Genomic DNA, 23,611 nt, shown 5'->3' with positions numbered 1-23,611 from the left:
TTGTGTGAAATCGTACCTATGAATTGTATGATTTCACACATAGGTGATTGCAATTTTTAAAAAATTGTGTCTATTATATTTATTATACATGCCTATTAAAGTTTTAGGTACAGACCAAAGACATTTGTGTGGTTAAAAGCTTAACATTTGCCAGAGGTTTGTTGTGAATGACTTCTGTGTAACTTCTGCCTGCTTCTTTCTTAGGAGACACCATGATTTTATGGATTTAAGCACTAAGTGGCAGGTTGAATCTTATGAAACTTGCTGAATCTTCTGACATTGATTTTCTGGCAAACCAGTGATTCAAGCACTCTGGGTTTCTCCATGAATTGGCTTGTAATTAATGAACAACAATCATCTATTTACCACTTAGAGTCCCTGAGGGAGAATTGAAGATGACGTGTTGTATACTCACCACAATACATTTGCTATTTAATAGTCAAATATAAACCAGTTTTAAGGTCACTGTGGCTAGAGAAGCTGGCAGTGATTTTTATGGCAAATTAAGTTTCCATTGTTTAAGCTCAGCTCTGCAGACACAGAGTGACCAGGCGGGATGAATTTGCCTTCCACCCCTTCTTTCCTCCCAGTAGCAGTCACCTCCTAGAATTTGGTCACCAATGTGGTCATCTCGCCTGGCCAGCAATGAGGTTGCCAGAGCCAAGGAAGAATGAAGTTCTCTTATTTAGAGCTCTATTAAGTAAGAAGTAAAAATAGCCAATGAGATTATCTTGGCTTTCCTGTTACTAAAAGCTTTCATACCAGGTATGAGGCAAATATCATTGTAATCAATATATTATTTAATTTATAGTCACATTTCCTGTTGTCTTGTCAGAAATTTGGGACACAATATAAAATAATATTTATCTATTATCCTCTTTTCCTTCCTTTCTTCCTTTTTTCCTCCCTTCCTTCCTTCTTCCCTCCCTCCTTCTCTCCTTTCCTCCCTCCCTCCCTCCCTCCCTTTCTCCCTTCCTTCCTTTCTGCCTTCTTTCCTTTCTTCTTTCCTTTTATGGTTTTATTTTTTAAATAGAAAACACCTGTAAGCTTATTCTTAGAAAATAGTAGGGGCTAGGCAAAATGTTGGAACTCCTGGTGGCAAATAAACTCTTAAAGACTCAACCACAGTCCATCGTCAAATCCTTCATTAGCTCTTTTATAGTAGGCTGTCTTATTCGGCCTCTGCAGGACATCCAGCCTGATCTTCCCTTCTGATTGTCTACACACTGTTTATTCACTCTGCTCTCAGGAACTGCCATAAAGCCTCAGAACCTAAACTCTGAATTCTGTGTCTTTTTCTCAAACAAAGCATTGTCATTTCCCTCACTGTCCCTGGACAATGCACTGACTGATGACAAGGAGCACTTCTCATATATCCCTGTATTCCTGCATTTCACTCGTAAAAGGAGCTCAAAAACTGCTTGTTGATCTGCTAAACAGGATTGAACATAAAGGATATCATCAAGTTATATTGTTTAGGTTGTAGCCAGGGAGGTTCTGAGCTTGGTCTGCTTGCCTGGGCCGGTTTGACAGAAGGTCAGTTTCAATTACTATGGTTAGGAGAATTGCCAAACGGTTACCATTGTTCTAGGATCTTCAGATAAGACTGTCTTCTAGCATTCTTTGGTCTGAACTTGCATAAAAACCCAAGTCTTTCCTAATCTCAAGAGAGCACTGGCTGGTACAGCTTCTAGAAGGCATCAGTACCTTTTAGGAGCATATATTCCATAGGTAGCTATAGCGTTTGCACACCTGCCTTCCCAACGAGTTCATTCTCTCTTCTCTCATGCTTGCTGCTGATGTATCTGAAGCATTTGAAGTGTAACTGCTATAGCATGAGCTCTCCATTTCCTTGTAAAGAGGTAGATCTGTGACTTTCACACTAATGACTACCACCTGGTATAATAGAAACCCATCACCACGAAACATAGCATTTTTAGAAGGTACTCTTGCGTCAGTGAAGCCCATTATGCTAAAAGTGTTATTATCTGTCTGCTGTGGTGTGAGAAGTGGGTGCCATTAGTAAGACATGCATGAACTGAACAGAGAAAATCAAACGTCACACTTGTGACTTTATGCCACCTTCAGACCTACATACAGTTATATGAATGAATGGATGCCTTCTGTCAAGGCCCTGAAGGATTCAGAACTATTCACAGAAGGGAGGCAGGAGATCCAATAGGTGATCATCCCTCCCCTTTTCATCTTTGCATTTGACTTTCAGAGGATAGATGGGGCAAGTTTGCAGTGTTTGTGAGTCTCAGTTGCCCTGTTCTAGTTTCCACAGAAGAATAGAAGAGGGAAGGAAGGAGGAGAGTCATAGGATATAGCCAATGTGAGCCAAGGTCTCAAGCTTCACAGGGCAATGCAATTTTAAAGTCAGGTGTGTTTTGAACCGAGGTGAGAAGTGTGTTAGCCTGCAAGTATTACATATGTTAGAAAAATGCTACATTATCCAACAGAAAACTCTGCCAACTGCCTCTGGTAACATCTGTATCTGATTGTCAAAGAAAGAGTGGAAATAATTTTGCCTTTGTCATGATGTTCCTAAATCCTGGGCAAACACAAGAAAAGGCAGCTGAGTAATATTTAAATGGCACTGTGTGAAATGAAGGGTAAACAAAGCGCCCATGGAATAATGAAGCATGTTTCAATGATTCACTCAATAGTGCCCAAGACTCCCTAGGAAAATAAAGAAGAGTCACGTAGATGCCCCACAGTGTATCTTGCACCTTACAATTTACCTCAGCATTTTTTGTTTAACATCCCATCCTTAGAAATGCTTCTATACTTTAAAAAAATGGCTACTCCATTTTGGAGAGTTTTGAAACAGTCACAGAAATAATATTTTTGGTTTTTTGTTTTAAGATAATAATAATAGATTCAATATCACAACGAGGATATTGATAGTGACACAGTCAAGATACTGAACATTTTCATCACCTCAACAATCACTCATGTTACCCTTTTATAGACACATTTATTTCCATCGACCTCACCCACTTCTAATTTCTAGCAACCACTAATATGTTGTTTCTATAATCTTGTCATTTCAAGAATGTTATGTGATAAGTGGAATCATACATGTAACATTTTAGGGTTGGCTTTTTTCACTTAGCAAAATACTCCAGAGAGTCATTCAAATTGTGTATGTCAGTAATTGTTCCTTTTAATTGCTGAGTGGTATTTCATGGTATAAATGTACTCATTTGTTTAACTATTCTCTCATTGAAAGATATTTAGGTTATTTTCAGTTTGGGGGTATTGCAAATAAATATGCTATATTTTCTCTGAAGCTGTAGTTTCTCTTTTTAACTATTTCAGAGAGTAAAAGTTTTTAATTTTGACATCCAATGTATTATTTTTTTATTTTCTAGAATTTTTTATTGAATTTATTGAGGTGACACTGATTAACAAATTATACAGGTTTTGGTTCCTCAATTCTATAACACTTCTCTGTACACTATATTATATATTCACTGCCCAAGTCAAGTCTTCATCCATCACCATTTATCCACTGCTACACCCTCTTCTACCTCCCCACCTGGCCATCACCATGCTGTTGTCCATGAGTTCTCTCTCCCTCTCTCTCTCTCTCTCTCTCAGTCCTTTTCTGCCCAATTACTCTACTTCTGTCCCCCAGTCTCCTCCCCCCCCACATCTGTCAGCCTGCTCTCTATGTATAAGTCTTTCTCTATTTTGTTTATTAGTTCATTTTGCTCATTAGATTCCACATATGAGTGAAGTTATATGGTACTTGTCTTTCTCTGACTGGCTTATTTCACTTAGCATTATACTTTCCAGGTCCATTCAGGTTGTTGCAAATGGTAAAATTTTCCTTTTTTAATGGCTGTATAGTATTCTACTGTGTAAATGTGCCTTTTTATCCACTAATATACTGTTGGGCACTTGGGCTGCTTCCAAATCTTGGCTATTATAAATAAACCTGCAATAAACATAGGGGTATATATACCCTTATAAATTATCTTCAGATAAATTCCCAAAAGTAGAATTTCTGGCCATAGGCAGTTCAATTTTTATTTTTTGAGGTGACTCCATACTTCTTTCCACAGTGTCTGTACCAAACTGCATTCCCACAAACAGTGCACAAGGGTTCCTTTTTCTCCATACCTTTGCCAACAATTGTTGCTTGTTGATTTATTAATGATAGCCATTCTGACCAGTGTAAGATATAAATGAGTAATGAACTATCAGAAAGAAAAGTTAAGAAAATCCCATTCACAATTGCATCAAAAGTAACTAACTAAATAACTAAAATACCTAGGTATAAATTTAAACAAGAATGTAAAAGACTTATACTCAGAAAATTATAAGACACCGAATAATGAAATTGAAGAAGATACAGATAAATGGAACCATATATTGTGTTTATGGATAGGAAGAATTAACACCAATAAAATGTTCATACTACCCAAAGCAATCTATAGATTTAGTGCAATTCCTTTCAAGATACCAATGGTGTATTTTATAGAACTAGAACAAATATTCCAAAAATTTATATGGAACTACAAAACCCCAAATAGCCACAGCAATCTCAGAAAAGAAGAATGAAGTTGGAGGAATCACACTATCTAATGTCAAACTATACTACAAAGCCATAGTAATCAAAACTGCATGGACCCCTGGCCAGTTGGCTCAGCAGTAGAGTGTCGGCCTGGCTTGTGGAAGTTCCAGGTTTGATCTTGGTCAGGGCACACAGGAGAAGTGACCATCTGCTTCTCCACCTCTCATCCACCTTCTCTCTCTCCCTCTTTTTCTCTCTCTCTCTTCCCCTACCACAGCCATGGCTCGAATGGTTCAAGCAAGTTGGCCCCAGGTACTGAGGATGGCTCCATGACCTCACTTCAGGTGCTGAAATAGCTCAGTTGCCGGGCAGTGAAGCAGCAGCCCCAGATGGGCAGGATATTACTCTGTAGGGGGCTTTCTAGGTGGATCCCAGTCGGGGCACATGAAAAAGTCTGTCTCTCTGCCTCCCTGCCTCCTGCCTCTCACTTAATTTAAACAAACAAATAAAACCCCACATGGTACTGCCATAAAAACAGTTATATAGATCAATGGAACAGAATAGAGAGTCCAGCCCTGGCCGGTTGGCTCAGCGGTAGAGTGTCAGCCTAGCGTGCGGAGGACCTGGGTTCGATTCCCGGCCAGGGCACACAGGAGAAGCGCCCATTTGCTTCTCCACCCCTCTGCCGTGCTTTCCTCTCTGTCTCTCTCTTCCCCTCCCGCAACCAAGGCTCCATTGGAGCAAAGATGGCCCGGGCTGGGGATGGCTCTGTGGCCTCTGCCTCAGGCGCTAGAGTGGCTCTGGTCGCAACATGGCGACGCCCAGGATGGGCAGAGCATCGCCCCCTGGTGGGCAGAGCATCGCCCCTGGTGGGCGTGCCGGGTAGGATCCCGGTCGGGCGCATGCGGGAGTCTGTCTGACTGTCTCTCCCTGTTTCCAGCTTCAGAAAAATGAAAAAAAAAAAAAAGAATAGAGAGTCCAGAAATCAATCCATGCCTATATGGTCAATTAATATTTGACAAAGGAGGTAAGAACATACAATTAGTCAAGACAGTTTATTCAGTAAATGGTGTTGGGAAAATTGAACAGTTACGTGCAAAAAAAAAATAAAAATAAATCATGCTTTTCGAGTCAAATCTAAAATCTCTTTTCTTAGTCTAAGATACCAAAGGTTGTCTCATATTTTTTTTAAAACTAGTCCAGTATCCATTTTAAGTAAATTTTGCATTTAGTGTGTAGTTTGTCAGGTTCATTTTTGACTTTTGGAAGAGTGATTGTTCCAACACTTTTTTTTTTTTTTTTTTTTTTTTGAGAGAGGTAGAGAGAGACAGGAACATCCAGCTGTTCCTATATGTGCCTTGACAGGGAATCAAACCAGCAACCTCTGCACTCCAGAACAACACTCCAGCCAACTGAGCTATCCAGCCAGGGCTTAATTTCTTTTCCTTTTTTTTTTTTTTATTGATTGATTGATTTTCCGAGAGACAGAAGGTAGAGAGGAGGAAGGGGAAAGAAAAGTATTCATGTGTTATTCTACTCAGTTATGCATTCATTGGTTGCTTCCCATGTGTGCCCTGACCGGGGATTGAATCTGTAGCATTGTTTTGAGACAATGCTCTTAACCAACTGAGCTAACTGGCCAGGGCTGTTCCAGCACTGTTGAAAAGCTTTCTTTCCTCCATTGAAATGCTTTGGACCTAAGTCAAAAATCAGTTGGGCGTATTTGTGTGGATCTATTTCTGAGTTCTCTGTTCTGCTTCATTGACCTACGGGTCTTTCCCTCCTCCAGTACCACACAGTCTTGATTACTGTAGCTGTATAATGAGTTTTAAAGTTGGATAGAATGATTCCTTTCATTTTATTCTTCTTTTCAAAATTGTTTTAACAGTTCTAAGATCTGTGCTTTCCCATATAATAGATAATATTATCTATGTCTACAAAAAAATCTTACTTAGCTTTTGATAGGTACCATATTAAATCTGTCTATCAATTTGAGGGGAGTTGACATATTTAGTATGTTGTCTTCCAAGTCACAACATAATATGTCTTCATTTATTTAAATCTTCTTGGATCTTTTTTCTGCTTGTGTAGTTTTCAGCATACAAATTCTAGATATAGCTTGCTGGTCTATGCTTAAATATTTAATGTTTTGAGTAATTGTAAATGGTGGTGAATGTTTAATTTTGATGTCTTCATGCTTATTGTTTAGAAATACAATTAATTCTTTGTATGTTTCTCTTTGATCCCACAATGTTGATGAACTTATTAGTTATAGGAATTTTAAAAAAATAAATTGTTTGGAACTTTCTATGTTTATAACTATGTTATCGGTAAATAAAGACCTACTTTTCCACAATTTTTTAAAATAAGGAATGGGTGTTAAATTTTATCAAATGCTTTTTTCTGCATTGGTTGATGATCATATGGTTTTTCCTTGTTAGCCTGTTAATATGAAGGATTACTATTGTAAAGACATCTGGGATTTGTTTTAATTAGGTATGGCGAGACACACAGACATGAAAGTGTCTGTCATGAAAGAAGAAATTTGATTCACATATCTTTAGAAATGGGGGTGTGGCACACCACACAGTGCAGGGTGCAAGGGGAAGCTCTGGGTTAGTCAGGAGACAGAGGAAGCTAAAAGGGAAAACTGGCAAGAGACGTTATTGTAGTTTTCCTGGGAAGAAATGGGCAAGTCAGAGAAAGGAGGCTCAGCAGGTGTAGGATTGGCTAGTTTGAGTTGTATCGGTGGGTTCTTGGGTATAGGGGCTGTGCCTAGCTGGCTGGTACCTGGCCCTGAGGGTGATTATTAAGGCAGAGAAATAGTGGCCCAGAGTGTAAAAGCCCAATAAACGAAGCTATTGGAAATATGGGTGCTAGATTGGTTAGTGTGCATATGAAAGCAATGCTCCCAAAGCTAGTTATTTGCTATCTCTAGGAATCAGCTAACTCTTCCTAGTCAGCATGGCCCTAGACATTTAAGCATAAAATATAGAAAATGTGGTAAATATATTAGAGCAATTGATTTTTAAGTATTGAATCAGTCTTGCATCCTGGGATAAACCCTACTTGATCATAGTGCATAATTCTTTTAACATAGTGCTGAATTCTATTTGTTAATATATATATTGACAAGGACTTTTGCATTTATATTCATGGAGGATATCAACGTGCAATTTTCTTTTTTGGAACTGTATTTGTTTTATCTTGGTATCAGGGTGATACTAGTTTCATAAACACATTGGGAGTTTTTCCTTCTTTTCTATTTTCTAGAAGAGATTGTGTAGAATTGGTGTTAACTCTTTGTTAAAAGTTTAGTAGAATCTTCTAGTGGAACTATCTGAACTTGGAGATTTATATTTGATAACTTTTTAAATTATTAATTTAAATTTGTCAGTTTGTGTTTTGTGAGAAAATGATCCATTTCTTCTCAGTTGTCAAAAATAGGTGTGTAGAGTTGTTTGCAGTATTTCCTGATTATCTTTTTGGTGCCTGGACACTCTGCAGCAATATCTGCTATTTTGTTCCTGATTTTGGTAATTTGTGACATCTTTTTACTTCTCTGTTAATTTTGTTAAATGTTTGTTTATTTTACTAACCCTTTAAAAATCAGCTGTTTAATTTTGTTTTTCGATTTTCAATTTTATTAATTTCTGTTCTTTAGTATTTTCTTTCTTCTCCTTGATTTAGTTTCTTTTGCTTTCCTCTTTCTACATTTTTGAGGTGAGGGTTTTGATTATTGATTCAAAAATTTTCTTCTCCTCTTATACTTGTGGTTAGTGTTATAAATTTCCCTGTCAGTACTGCTTTAACTGTGTCCCCAAAATTTTGATGTTTCATTTCCACTCAGTTTCATGTATGTTTAAAATTTCTCTTGAGACTTCTTTGACCCATTCATAAATTGTTTAAAAGTGTGTTCTTTAGTTGCCAAGTGTTTATAAAATTTTGCCATTATCTTCCTGTTTTTGACTTTCTGTCTGATTCCAGTATGGACAGAGTATGTATTCTGTATGATTTCACTTCTTTAAAAATTGTTGAGGTTTATTTTATGGTCCAGGTGTGATCCATTGGTATATGTTTTATGAACAATTAAAAACAAAATATGTTCTGTAGGTATTGGGTGGAGTGTTTTGCACATACCAATTAAATTTTACTCATTAATGGAGCTGTTGAATTCCTTTCTATCCTAGCTGATTTTCTGTCTATAAATCTATCAATTGTTGAGAGAATAATGTTGAATTCACTGATAATAATTGTGGATTTTTAATTTTTTTCTACTTCTGCCAATTTTTGTTTCCTATATGTTGCAGCCTATATAAGTTATATTTGAAGTGAGTTTTTTGTAGACAGCATATATTGATAGTATAGTGGATAATGTTACCTAACTCACTCTATTCTTTAATTGGTGTATTTAGACCAATTTAAATTAATTACTAAGGCCCTAGTCAGGTAGCTCAGTTGATCAGAGCATTGTCCCAAATGCCAAGATTATAGGTTTGATTCCCAGTTAGGGTACATACAACAATAAGCCAATGAATGTATAAATAAGTAGAACAAAAAAATCAATCTCTCTCTCTTTCCCTTCCTCTCTCTCTTTAAAATTAAAAACTTAATTAGTTATTAATATGTTAGGGTTTAAGTCTGCCATTTAATGTTTTCTATTTGTTGTCTCTGTATTGCATTTCCATTTTCTTCTTTCTGCGTTCCATCGAGTTACATGTACTATGTTTTAGTATTTTATTTTTATTTATATATAATGTTATTGAGTATACCTTTTTGTATGGCTTCTTTAGCAATGCTCTAAGTATTGTATTATATAACTGATCAATCTATTGATGTCAAAATTTTACCAGTTCAAGTATTGAAATCTATCTCCCTTTACTTTTTTTCCCTCTCCCTAATTTATATAATTGTCTTAAATATTTTTTTACATACATTTGGAACCACATCAGACAGTGTCATGACTTTTATTTCAATTTAGAAAATTTAAGAGGAGAAGAAAAGTTTATCATATTTAACATATTGGCATATGAAAAGAAAAGAAAGAGGGCAGGACTGGAAAGTACTCCAAGAAATAATATCTGAAAACTTCCAACATTTAGCAAGAGACTTAACTTTACAGTTAAGACTTAACTTTATGTTAAACTTTATGTTTAACATATTTAACATATTGACATATATCTATATATATATATTTTTTTGTTACTGTAATTTTTCTTCCTTCTTGATGACACAAGGGTCTTTTCACCATTTCCTTTCTGGTTAAGAGAACTTCTTCAAACCATTATTATTAAGGTAGGTCTGCTGTTAACATTTTGCTTGGTTTTTCTTCACTTGAGAATTTCTTGATATCACCCTCATGCCTAAAGGATATTTTTTCTGGGTATAAAATTCTATGTTGATATTTCTTTTCTTTCAACACTTGAAAAATATTGTACCTCTTCCATCTGGCGTCCGTGGTCTCTGATGAGAAATCCACTGTCATTGTATTAGGTTTTCTGCTGTAGGTGAGATAACTTTTCCCTCTCTGGCCACATTCAATATTCTGTCCTTAGTTTTCAAAAATATATTTATGGTATGTCTTGGTATCAATGTATTTGAGTTTATACTGTTTGGTGTTTACTAAATTCCTCCAAACTGTAAAGTTAAGTCTCTTGCTAAATGTTGGAAGTTTTCAGATATTATTTCTTGGAGTACTTTCTAGTCCTGCCCTCTTTCTTTTCTTTTTCCAGGACAATGATGTCACAAATGTTAGATCTCTAGTTGTAGGCTCAACAGGTCTCTAAGACTCTACTCATTGTTTTAAGCTCTTTTTTCACACTGGGTGATTCCTGTTGCATCTTTTAGTTCACTGACTTTGTTTTCTCCCATTGATCCTCCTGCTGAACTCATCTGCTGTACTTTTTTTCTTTTGCTTACTGTATTTTTCAGTTCAAAGTTTTATTGTTATTTTCTTTATATTTTATATTATTTTGCTAAGAGTTTCTATTTATTTTCTGAGATTTTCTGTTTTTTTCACTTGTGACAAGTGAATTTATAATTGCTTGTTCGTTTAAAATCTTTTCCAAGTTTCCTAACAGCTCTGAAATTTTGTGTATGCCTCTATTAGTTGTAATATTTCATTCAGTTTGTGGTCTTCTGGGTTTTTGGTAAAAAGAATGATTTTTTTTATTTTAACTAAAACATTTTAAGTCAGTGAGAAATAAACCTTGATAGTTTTAAATGATGAAAAGCAAGGGTTGTATGTTACTATAATATAATATAGCTTATTCTTAATGAGAAAAAAATAATAAAAGTATATCTTTTATAGTGGAACTGTAGGCAACTTTTCTTTTCTTTTTTGTTGTCTTTTTATATTTTCTAATTATTCAAATAATATTTTTATTTACTTGTATTTTTCCAGAGGGGGTATTGTTTTTATAACAAGGAAATAAGTAAAAGTAACTTAAACTGGGGGAAAGACAAATTTTATATTTTGAATATTTATTATTTGCAATAATATTATATTTTTATTGATAAATGCATGAAATATGCAAATATTGATACCAATTTTTTGAATGTAGAGTATGTTTTTGGCTCATATTCTTTAGTTGCTAAGAACATAGAACAACAAAATGTTATATTGCCATTGTATCAAGGCTTGCCATCTTGAGCTAGGTCTGCCCAAACCTCAATGAAATGTACCTCCCTGGGGGTGGTGCCACTCTTAGGATCCTGGGAGACATTTCTGTGACAGACAACTTCCCTTTTACCTGCAGTTTGCTGATAAGACCAGGCTATAAAACCAACAATGATGGGCATTGCCCATATGAGGATTGTGTCTACTGATTTTCCCTCCTCCACCTTTTTCTTTTCACTACACACACACCATTATTAATAATATGGCCCAGCTCATTTGCACATGCAAAATATCTGCACAGAGAACTTTCATTGGAATTTTATAGATGGGACTTGAAAAAAAAGTAATCCTGTTTCTATTCTGGCCCAAACCCAGAAGTAGGAGGAACAGGGTTTTACATAAATTTATCTGTACATGGTTGCTGGAAGACATGAAGGAGATCAATAAAAAACCCTCTGGGCCTTCGAGCTAACCAACTCAAAGCCAAGGCCAACCTAGAGAGAACTGACGGGAATCTCAGGCCTGTGTTTTGTCTTCCAACATCCTCTGACACAAATAGGAGACAGCTTTGATGTCTTTGATGACTGAGGTTCCATAGACTAAAACTAAGGCTCTCTAGACATTTTTCAAAGGTTAATATTTCCTTTGAGATTTTGCCTATTACCTCTAGAATATTATTTACAGAGTTTTCTTCCACTTTACTAACCTAGAAGTGTGTAATGCAACAGACTCTCAGCAGAAAAAAACGTATTTTTATTGGTCTTATTAGAAAAGACAGTAAAGCACTGGTTTTATATATAAACCCTTTCCTCTCATTCTTCTGCTACAGCCTCTCAGAACCCATGCTTAGTGTGTGGGATAATGGATTATACTTCTGAGTAACAAGTGCCAAAGGACCACAAAGAGTAAGGCTAGTGCTTAGCACGGCAAAGGGAAAACTTCAGAAATTTTCCCTTTTCTTCTTTTTCTTTCTTTTCTTTTTTTTAAGGAACCAAAGAATTTTTAGATGGCAAACTGTTCCTAAAAGAAAATACTGCCTTATTAAGAACTTTTACATTTCTCAATTCAGATTTGAAATAGAGATTATGACAAACGTACCAATTACTATAAATGGTCTCTCTACCTTTACGTGGTAGTTTCATTAAGTATTTTTAAAATGAAAGAAATAAAACAGAAAATAAATACTCTGCAAAACAAAAAACTTTTATTGACATTGTCTAACGTTGCCTTTAAAATATTTAATTTTGTTGTACTCGGTAAAATATCTACACAGAGGCAAAATTATTTTTAAGTTTTCAAACGTCAACCATTAAGCACAGTGCCATGTACATATTAGAAACTAGGTCTTGGTGTAAACACTGCAGAGAGATCTTGTAGACTCAGAGGAGTCTGAAAAAAGTTAGTAACCCTCTTTCCAAGTTACTAAAAATGCCCCAGGCAAGGCCCTTTTAGTACACTCAGACACCTGCCAGAGGCAGCAGCTGCCTGCAGTGTTGGTTCCCACAGCCAAGCCTCTGCCATTTCACCTCGTTTTGCAACATTTTACAAAGATATTTGTTGAAATGAAATCGACTGCCAGCACACTTGGCAATTCAGATTGTATTAGATGTTCCTTGCTAATTCCATTAACCAAGATGGATGCAAGGCAATCTGGGAAAGCCCTTCACCAGGACCTCAGCGCTTGGTGCTGTGGGACTAGCTCAGACATGGTAATCAAGGTCTCCTATTCTGTAAATCTAATTAGCACTGAGTGTAGCTTCTCAGCTTCGAAAACACGTTTGTGCCCTGATCTGGATTCCAAAATAGGAACCATTTATAAAACGTTCTTATTTCCTGATGAAAAATATATTAATCTGCCAAAAACAAGGACCTCTATTAGAAGAATTCACTAGCCCATCAATCAGTAAGCATCTCATCCCTGGGTCCCAGGATGAAGAGAGGGTCTACTTCTGTAATCTGTGAAAAAGGTGTTGGTGCTCCCAGTGTGGGTGGATTCCAGAGATCCTTTGGAATTCTTTTTCAGCTCCTTTCCACAGAGTCCTCACTCACCCGGAAAGTGCAGCCATTATCATGGTAATCCATGGAGAGGGTAGGAGCAGGGAATCAGAGGATGAGGGTAAGGAGGTAGACCTTGTGCTGGTTGGGAACTGAACCTCCTTTCCTAATGCCACAAAGAAGGCTGCCCACGCTTCTGCCACGTGCGTGGTTACATACTTGTGACTTGGAAAAGGTGGGCCTAGCACTAAATTTTAAGTAGTGGAGCAACAGGGGTTTGGGCAAGAGGAACAGAGGAAACGTCAGCAGGTAGGAAGGGCTGTGTTTTCCGTCTTTCCTTGCCTTTACCTAGCGTCGGATGGAAGACACTGGTTACTCCGGGACTGCAGCCCTGCACGCCCAGGCTGCCCAGGATGCGTGCTAACTGGCCTGTTTCTCTCTTTCTGCCCCAGGACAGCTTTCCTGCCCGCTTCGGAGGAGTCCATTTTGTCAACCAGCCCTGGTACATTCACGCCCTGTACACGCTCATCAAGCCATTCCTTAAAGACAAGACCAGGAAGCGGGTAATGAGAAACGCCCTGTGCCGGGAAGGTGGGCTGGGCTGGACAGTTACAGCGCCCCCCCCCCGCCCCCCCCCCCCCCCCCACCTTCCCCCGCCTCAGTCGCTCAATCTCGCCCCCCCCCCCATTTATGTCTGTGGTTTTTCTGCTTTTCTGCAATCCCTGAGCTTTGGAACCTCAGCTGGAGTTTGCAAATGGCCTGGATTCAATCAATAATTTAGTACAACTGGGTTATTTTCAGAGTCCCAGTGACAACCAAAGGAAACTTTGAAGGCATGCAAATACCAGATGCCTATTTTACTGCAAATGAGTGTGGGAGATAAGGGGTCAAGCAACTTCCTGTTTGTGGAATATTTCAATAGCCAGCATTTTGTCCTGCAAATGTAGTATCACAATACAGACTATTTACAATCCCCCCCCCCCCCAGACTTGGGTCATAGCTGACAAATCTATCACCTTTGAGGTTGGGGAAACATTTCTCATTGAAAATGATGATGAGGAAGGCATTTAAAATCTTGATTGCATCAGCTGCTGACTGTGGGAAGCTGGCCTTCTTCAGGGAGATCTGATTAGCTGAGAACTGAACATTCATTAACCACTTTGAATCTGTTTCCTCATTTATAAAATAGGGAAACTAACACCCACATCACAGAGCTGCTGGGACAATTTGAGGAGACAGCATATGAAAGCAGGTAGCAAAAGGTCACAACGGAGTGGAGACTCAGTGACTTATTTCTCTTTACCATTTAGCTCCCTTTTCTTTTCAGCTTTCTGATTTCAGCTCCTCCTTGGGTAAAGAGCGCCCCCTCACAAGGAAGCCTGGCCAGGGTCATTCTTACATGTACCCTTACACCTAGGGACCCCATGCTAGAGCTCGGAGAACTGTGGGGAGAATGATGATGTGAGGGAACCCCCCCCCACACACACACACACACACTCACATACTCTGCAGGGCTCCTAACTCCTAGACCTCAGATGCTTCCAAGTCCTTACGGAACATTGCAATATGGTTCAGGCCAGGTTATTCCCCTGTCCCTAAATAAATGTGGAACTGGGAATTAGAACTAACCAGCCTCAGGAGACAGAGACATTCTGGGACATTATGCAATCTGTCTGGGACTCAGGACCATGCTAAGGACAGAGATGTGTCCTAGGCTGTTCCCAGTATAGCTCTAGACTTCCCACTGGCTTCGTATTCTACTCAGGAAGTAGCCAGCAAGAATTCCTCCCATCAAGCAATCAGCACTTGGTGCTGCTCCATAAAAGGGGGTTGTAGGGCCAGGAGCTGCCATTGTGGCCATTCACATGCAGGTTCCCATTTGATTCAGACAGACGGTAATGAAACAACAGAGCCAAGAACTTGTGGGCCATTACCTTTAATCCTAGCTTGCACCTGGTGGGCAAGAAATACACACAGTGGGAAAACATTTCCCTTTCCATTCAGGGCTTCCAAAGCCACTGACTTATCTGAGTTTCCTAGAATCAAAGGTTTGTACCTCACCAGCCTTATTCACCTCTGTTCCGCATCTCCTTCTCTCTGCACAAACTCTGCACAAACTGGCTTCTCCTACAGAACTCCACCATCTTGGCTGCTTCTTCTCCCCTCCAGGTGGCCTTTTTCTGTTTTCCTCCCATGGGCTCTTCCTAGAAGGTAATTACTCTTCCTCGGAACAACGTGATCTCTCCTTTTAAAAGCTTTGGCATGAAAGCCCTCCCCCAACACATATTAACATAATCACTCCCATCCCAAACAAGAAGGGCAACTAATATTATCACCTAGGCAACGGGCTTCCATGTGAGCAGCGCCATCTTTAACAAAGTGAGCATAATATATTTTATCTGCCCAACAGGGGGTTTCTGAAGCTCTGGGTGCAGAACAGAATAGGATAGGTGGGACGTCTAGTCTCCCTCCTGCTGCGTTTCTTCATCCCACAGAGCCCTCAGAAGAGGGCCAGTTTCCACAGTGCTCTTTGTCCTTTGAGAACCGGGGGTGTTGGGTGGGTAGGTCCAAATGTTTGCTCTTAACACCAGGCTGTTACTTAGTTCCAGGTTTTCTGTCCTTCAATACTACAGTTCCTCCTATGAGGTGTTTTGCAAAAGCCAGAACATGTAAATTTCTTATTAAAACTTGGTCATACCCAATTTAATGTCAGAAAATGTACACTGCTTTCTGTAGTGCTACAGTATTCTGAAGAATTTTAGCACTTAGCTTCTTGTCCCCTTCCTCTTTAAATGATGTCATTATATCTTAAGTTAAAACCAAAACAACAGAACAAAGTAGCAATGTTTATTGTATATTTATATGGTATACTGTAATATAATATGCTGTTATATAGCACAATATCATACTTATATAGTATTATATGGTACTATATTTACATATTTTAAAGATCACATGTAGATTTCTTTTTTTAATTTTTTTTATTAAGTGAGAGAAATGGAGGCTGAGAGACAGACTCCCACATGTGCCCCACAGACTCCCAGAGTACCTAGGAGGTACTCTATGCTGCTACTCAGCAATTGAGCTATTTTTAGTGCCCAAGACAAGGCTCCACAGAGCCATCCTGAGTACCCAGGGCCAACTCGCTGGAACCAACAGAGTCATGGCTGTAAGACAGGAAGACAGAGAGAGAGAGAGAGTGGAATAGAGAGAAGGTGGAAGGGGAAATTGAAGAAACAGATGGTCGCTTCTCCTGTGTGCCCTGACCAGGAATTAAACCCAGGGCATCCACACAGGTTGATGCTCTACCACTGAGCCAACTGGCCAGGGTCACATGTAGATTTCATAATGATTAACTGGGTTGCATGTGTATACATGTGTGATGGTCTTATACTTATGAGTACTGTAAAGCCAGAAGCCACGGCCACTATCACAGCAGCCCGGCCAGTGCAGGTTCGCATTGGATTCAGACAGTCGGTAAAGAAACAACGGAGCCACAAACTGGTGGGCCATCGTCTTTAGTCCTAGCTTGCACCCGGCGGGCAAGTAAAAAATACACACTGGGCTCCAAAAGCCACTCACATTCAGTGCTCACAAAGCCACTGACTTATCCGAGTTTCCTAGAATCAAAGGTTTCTAGCTCACCAGCCTTATTCTCCTCAGTTCCCCATCTCCTTCCTTATCCCAGATACAAACTCTGTACAAACTGGCATCTCACTCAGCACTCCGCCATCTTGGCTGCTTTTCCTGGCCTCCTCCACGTGGCCTCCTTCCGCTGTTGGCTCTACTCTCTCCGCTCTCTCATGCTAACCTCAGGAACCAAGAGCGCAAGTTCCCGTTCTACCCCTATTTTATAGTGTAGCTTCACAACCTCTAATCCAATATACAAAATAGGGAAGTCTCTAATACAAAGTCACTTCTCTGAGGCATGATTGGGTTGTACCACCCCACATCAAAAAGGGTGGGAAAGGCTTAATCCCAAAACCAAGCCCCAGGCTACAATGATCCTGCCTGCCCCCAACACACATTAATATCACCTGGGCGACGGCATCTTTAACAAAGTGAGCATAATACATTTTATCCGCCCAACAAGTACTAAGTCTACAACATGAAGAACTGTGGAAACTGATGTTATTATACAGATGTACTTTAAATACACTTCCAGGATTCAATTCCTAAATTGCAGACTGTGGTCATTATCAACTTGTGGCTTATTCACTTTGTGCATCTGTCTGAAAATAATTGTAATTTAGAGGTGTTTTCTCTTCTGCTCGACCAATTTCCATCACCATCCATTATATATTTAGAAGATGCAAACCTGTTTGGCTATTAGCCCTCAACCTAAAGACAAAAGGAAAATGGTTTTAATACTATTCCACAATAAATTCCCAGTTTTCAATTTTATTAACTAAGAATTGATTGAGCTTTTTCCTTGTGCACACATTACCCCGTGAGCTAGGAGCATATTAGAAAAGGAAGAAAACATTACCCCTTTTTCTATGTATCTTTCTTTTCTTGTTGTCCAGCAAGACATAAAGGAATGAATCAGGAAAAAAACAGAAGTCCGCAAATAATAGAGTTAACTGGGAAGGGAGTTGGAGAATAGAGTGGGCAGGTGTCACTGGGACAGATTTAGGAAGAAGCTACCACTTGGTGTAGGCCTGGGAACAGTGAGGATTATTGAGGGGACAGAGGTCTGGGAATGCCCCAGGAGACAGAGGAAGCAGTGCGCAGGTATGTGGGAAGCATGGTTAGGGCTTCGGATGGTCTGCATCACTACTCTTGTCATTAGCAGGGGCAGTTAGGAAATGACTATGTCTGTAAATTAGGGCCATGGTCAAACAATACCCCATTTGTTCATAAACTTCATTTTTAAGGACTATTAATTTAGCCCTTTTTCTGAGAAATTAATTAGCATTTTTAAAGACGAAGCCATAGACAAATGCCTCCTGAAACACCATGAACACCAGCAGTGTATCCAATTTGTCATTGCTCAGTTGTGTGTTGGATTAAATACTTGTTCATATGTTTTGGATTTTTTAATTGCTAATTATTTTTTTCTTCCCAGATTTTCCTGCATGGGAACAATTTAAACAGCCTTCACCAGCTAATACACCCTGAATTTTTGCCCTCTGAATTTGGAGGAACCCTTCCTCCTTATGACATGGGAACTTGGGCCCGGACGTTACTTGGTCCTGACTACAGCGATGAGAATGACTATACCCACACTTCCTACAATGCGATGCATGTGAAACACACATCCTCCAACCTAGAGAGGGAGTGCTCACCCACACCGATGAAGAGGTAAGGCCTGGCTTATCAGAGCCTCCCTGTCAGAGGTAACAGGCATTTTTGATTTGGGCTTATTGTGGGTTAAGTAATTGAAGACCTTTATGGGCACAGCACCTAAAAAAATACATTGCAATACATTCTCAGCTGATTTCATCAGAATTAAAAGCAAATGGGACTTGGCTGGCCCAGAAATATATTTGTCCCGTTGTATTGAAGAAACTATTCAAGGCAAGGACCTCATTCATGTCATGATTATAGTCTTAATCCCTAAGGAGTCTGTTAATACACACAGAATGAAATGTGGGACCTTTAGACAGAGTGATGGAAAAGCAGCCTGCTAAAAAACATCCCCATCATCTAGGCATTTGGAACCATTCATTGAATATGTACTTGACTCTGGGCACTGATCAGGCACTGGGACACTAATATGAATAAGAACAGAGGAGTGGGCCTGGTGAAGTTCAGTGCATACTGCGGCATGGGAGAGGGTTTTATTTTTTTAATTGATATATATAAATATACGAGCTTTATCATAATAAAAAGTAAAGCCTTATTTTTAAGGCTAAATCCCCTTCCACCTTCCCCCACTATCCTTACTCCCAGTCCCACCCACAGGTACCCACTGTTCTCAGCAGGGAAAGAGCCTTTTGTTCTGTTTTCTGTCCAATACAGTGCACTAGTCTGCTAGGACTGCTCTAACAGTGCCACAGACTAGGTCTCTTTAACAATGGAAATTTATTTTCTCACAGTTCTGGAGGCTAGAAGTCCAAGATCAAGGTGGTGGCAGGTTTGGTGTCTTCTGAGACCTCTCCTGTTGACTTGCAGGCGACCCTGTTTTCCCATGTCTTCCATGGTCTACTTTTTCCTTATATGGACATCAATTATTTTGGATTAGGACCCACCTCACTTGACCTGTTTTAAGATTTTTGTATCCAAACATAGAGACAGTCTGAGGTGCTAGGGGTTAGGAATTCAACATACATTTTGGGTGGACACTTTATCCTGTGACATATTGTTACGTAACATCTTTCTGTGTTAGTAAGTCTCGACGTGGCTCATGTTTTCCATACTGAATAGCATTCCAGAGCATGGGTACATCAGATTAACCATTTCCTTTTGATTGGCATTTAGGTTTTTATTTTGAGGGTTTTTTTCTCCATTCCAAACAAGGCTCAATGAGTGTCCTTGATAAGCCTCCTTGTTCCCATGGGAAAGTCCTTCTGTTTAGACTTAGAGCCCGGAACTGCTGGGGAAGAGGGTGTGTGAATTTTTCATTTTAGTCTACAGTGCCTCAAGGCCCTCCAAAGTGACCATACTAATTGACACTCCCACCAGGAGTATGTGAGACTCTCCTCCCCCAAACTTTTGAAAAGTACTTGATATTATCTACCTTCAAGTTTAATCATAACCTGGTTGGTGGGACAACTCTATATCAGGGCTCGGGAACCTATGGCTCGCGAGCCAGATGTGGCTCTTTTGATGGCTGCATTTGGCTCGCAGACAAATCTTTAATAAAAAATAATAACGGCCCTGGCCGGTTGGCTCAGCAGTAGAGCGTCGGCCTGATGTGCGGGGAACCGGGTTCAATTCCCGGCCAAGGCACATAGGAGAAGCGCCCATTTGCTTCTCCCCCCCCCACCCCCTCCTTCCTCTCTGTCTCTCTCTTCCCCTCCCGCAGCCAAGGCTCCATTGGAGCAAAGATGGCCCGGGCGCTGGGGATGGCTCCTTGGCCTCTGCCCCAGGCGCTAGAGTGGCTCTGGTCGCGGCAGAGCGACGCCCCGGAAGGGCAGAGCATCGCCCCTGGTGGGCGTGCCGGGTGGATCCCGGTCGGGCGCATGCGGGAGTCTGTCTGACTGTCTCTCCCTGTTTCCAGCTTCAGAAAATTACAAAAAATAATAATAATAATAATAATAATAATAATAACGTTAAAAATAGAAAACATTCTCATGTATTAAAATCCATTCATTTCTTACTGCTCATGTTCATGGTTGCAGGTGGCTGGAGCCAATCACAGCTGTCCTCCGGTACAACACTAAGTTTTTATTGGATAATGCATAACGTACACAGGTCATTGTGTGGCTCTTACGGAATTACACTTTAAAATATGTGGCTCTCTCAGCCAAAAAGTTTCCCGACCCCTGGCCTAGGATCACACAGCTAGCAAATGGCCACACTGGGATTCCAACCAAGGCGGCCCGCTCCGTGCTCTTGTTTGTGCCCTCTATAACATAGGAAAACCACTTCTTGCTTTTCCTTATACATTCTATCCTCAGCTCTAGTGCCAGACCTCTCTCCAGTCCCTCATGGGAAGTGACAATCACACCTCACATTGCCTGTCTGTGCCCTCTCTCTGGAGACTTTTGACTAAGGCCATCATCCCCTTATACATGTCTGAGCTTCCATGTCAAGTGGTGTAAAATAGGAATTTGCCACTCTTTTTCCAGAGGATCAGTTACAGAGCTACATCTCTTTTGGGTGACCAGACATGTCCTGACACCAAATTTCAACCCTGATTTTGATGTTGAGGGTCAGAGGAGGTGGCAGTTTTCATTATTTTGGTGAGTTTTAGAAGGTAAAATCTTTGTCCAGCTCTTACTCACTTTAGCCCTTCCCCAATGGTGGGATTTAGCCAGTTCGCATCGGTTTGGCAGAATCAATAACTAGTTTTTTGTAATTTGGTGAACCAGTTGTTAAAACGGCACTTGTAATCAGGGTTCTCTCTAATGTGGGCACCTGGGCAGCTACCTAATGTGGAAATCACAAATTTACATTCCTTACTCTTTTTTAATGTTCATCTGCGCAACAGTATTCTGAGCATAGTAATGTTCATTCTGCCCATAGGTGAAAAAAAAGTGATGGAATTATGCTTGTAATATTTATTTATTCATTTCATAAAACTCATTACACCTTTGATCAAATACTACATTTTAATTTCCTCACATTTGTTACATCAGTAAACAAACATATAAAGTAAAGAGAAGGAGCCAAACAAACAGGAGGTAATGGCTCGCATCTGTTTTGGCTTCATGTTACACCCCAAATTTCTCTGAGATGTTATGAATATTATTTAATATTTTAAAACTCTTTCTTATAACAATCTAGTTTTGTGTACCTCTTTTATTGTTCTTATTTAAGTGTTAAATGCATGAAATAATAAACTACCTTTGGTATATATCGTTTTTTTAAACTTAAAATGGTCATTAGGGCAGGGAACTGGTTGCTAAATTATTTGAATTCCACCACTGCCCCTCCCCAAGAATCCAACTTAATAGTCCAACACAAAGCAGACATACTGTGCATGCTTGTCATGTATGAATTAATAGTTAATGAAAAGTACTAGCTCCAAACTCCATCCTTGGTGCACTGTCCAGTTGCTTCAACCAAACTGTCAGCTCTTAGATGGAAAGAGTTGACTTCCCCTGGATTTCCCAAGGATCTCATGGATCCTGCCTTCTGAAATCCTAGTAGAGAAGATAAGGCATGCCCACAAATAACTATATGACATTGTAGCATGGGAGAGGTAATATGAAGGAGATGTCTCAGCATTCTGAGGCAGCATTCATTAATTTCACAAGAAGACTCTTCGGGAAGTCCTCATGGAGGCAGGAGCCTCTGACCTGGATTTGGAGGCACAGAGACATTGGAGGGATGGGACATTGCATACACATCTTAGAACCCTACCAGGGCCACCAAGGTGTCGCCCACTCCTGCTGCCTTTGCTGCAACAGTCTGAGCTTTTGCTTAGGTATTTCAGGCAGGAACAGGTTGGGCCGCGAGGAGATTGGCAGCAGGGACAAGGAGGGACAACCCCTGCTGTTGGACTGTGCCTGCCATCAGGCGCCGCACTGACAGAATCCGCAGTGACTAAGAAAATTACAGGGACAGAACAAGCACCTTTTTGACCCCTTGGAATCTATGGGGACATGGCAAAATTCAAAACAGAATTGGAAGAGACCTTAAAGGTCGTCTGTTTCAGTTTCCCACCTGAAGTGGTTGTGTGTTCTGTAGCAGAGGCTGCCGGCTGGCCTTCGTTTGCATCGTCCAGAGACAGGCAGGCAGCTTGTAGGGCAGCATGTTCCGTGTATCATGGCGCTAGGAAGTACCGCCTTATTCTGAGCCCAATGACCTGGCTCTGTCTTCTGGAGCAGTGCTTCTACTTCCTGTGAGTGGACTTTACCTATAGTCCTAACCCCTGCCGTAGTCCTCAGCAGCCTTCAGGTCCATTATTCCTCCCATTAATTGTCCAAGTAAACATGTAGGTCTCAGAACTGAGAAAGAAATGCCAAGCCTGATGATAATGGAACCATGGCTTCTTCTAAAAGCCCGGAAATTACCATGGCACAAAAGCACATTTTTCTCTTCCCTGTGCAGCAGGTGAGCTGAATGGCATATCACCACACCCAGCTGTGACACAGTCCAGCCACACCAGCCACTTAGGTCAAATGGAGTCACTTTGAGGAAAGACAGACAGAGAGTGCCTTTGAAGATACACAGAGAGGTGCTTTATGTGCAGCATCCAAGACGGAGAACAATGACCGTGCCCACCCAGGCCTTATCCATTTAACAAATATTTAGTTAGCATCTCCTCGGTGCTGAGATCACAGGGCCCTGTCTTTCATGGACTCAGAAGACCAGTGTCAACAAAGCACCTCAGTGCAAAAAGTGACAATACTAATTCCACCCGTGCAGAAGAATGCAAATGTTACATTTTAGTTATGAATCCTTACAACTTTCTAAGTTGACATAACACAGCAATGATTCTGTTTCCTTCATTATATACAGAGGTCAAAGTAGGTTTAGAGTTGTGAGTATGGCAACTGTTTATTCTTGTATTATTATTTATTAATTATTGCATTATTTTCTATACAAAAGAACTGTAAACCTACTTTTGCGAACCCCTGAGTTTACCTTTAAAGGTGTTTGCTCCGAATCTTATTTACGTATTTATTTTCAGCTACATGATAACATCATTCATATAGTTAAAACATTTAATCCTTGTTATTGCCAGGAAGTTGGGATTAGTTTTTGTTGCAACTTGACCATAGACAAAAGTGGGCTGAGTATATGTAATCATGTATGTTTTTATTTATTTACTAAACCTTAAGAGCTTATCAGAGACCTAGAAAATTATTTACAGAGAAAAAAAGCATAAGAAACTCAAGCTGCACTCTTCCCTAGTA

At 39.9% G+C, this 23,611-nt stretch overlaps 1 protein-coding gene across 1 annotated transcript in view; it reads left to right on the top strand.

The window, feature by feature from the left end:
* CLVS1 (clavesin 1) overlaps positions 1–23,611 on the top strand; it is a 184,411-nt gene that overhangs the window by 138,045 nt on the left and 22,755 nt on the right. Inside the window, exons 4-5 of the mRNA XM_066378989.1 lie at positions 13,592–13,702; positions 18,208–18,443. Of these exons, the coding sequence (XP_066235086.1) occupies positions 13,592–13,702; positions 18,208–18,443 (347 nt within the window). The remainder of the gene's footprint in view (positions 1–13,591; positions 13,703–18,207; positions 18,444–23,611) is intronic.

This window comes from Saccopteryx leptura, chromosome 3 (assembly GCF_036850995.1).
Source record: "Saccopteryx leptura isolate mSacLep1 chromosome 3, mSacLep1_pri_phased_curated, whole genome shotgun sequence".
Taxonomy (NCBI): Eukaryota; Metazoa; Chordata; class Mammalia; order Chiroptera; family Emballonuridae; genus Saccopteryx; species Saccopteryx leptura.
The sequence above is the reverse complement of the archived record's forward strand: the minus strand, read 5'-3'. Positions and strand labels throughout refer to the sequence as shown.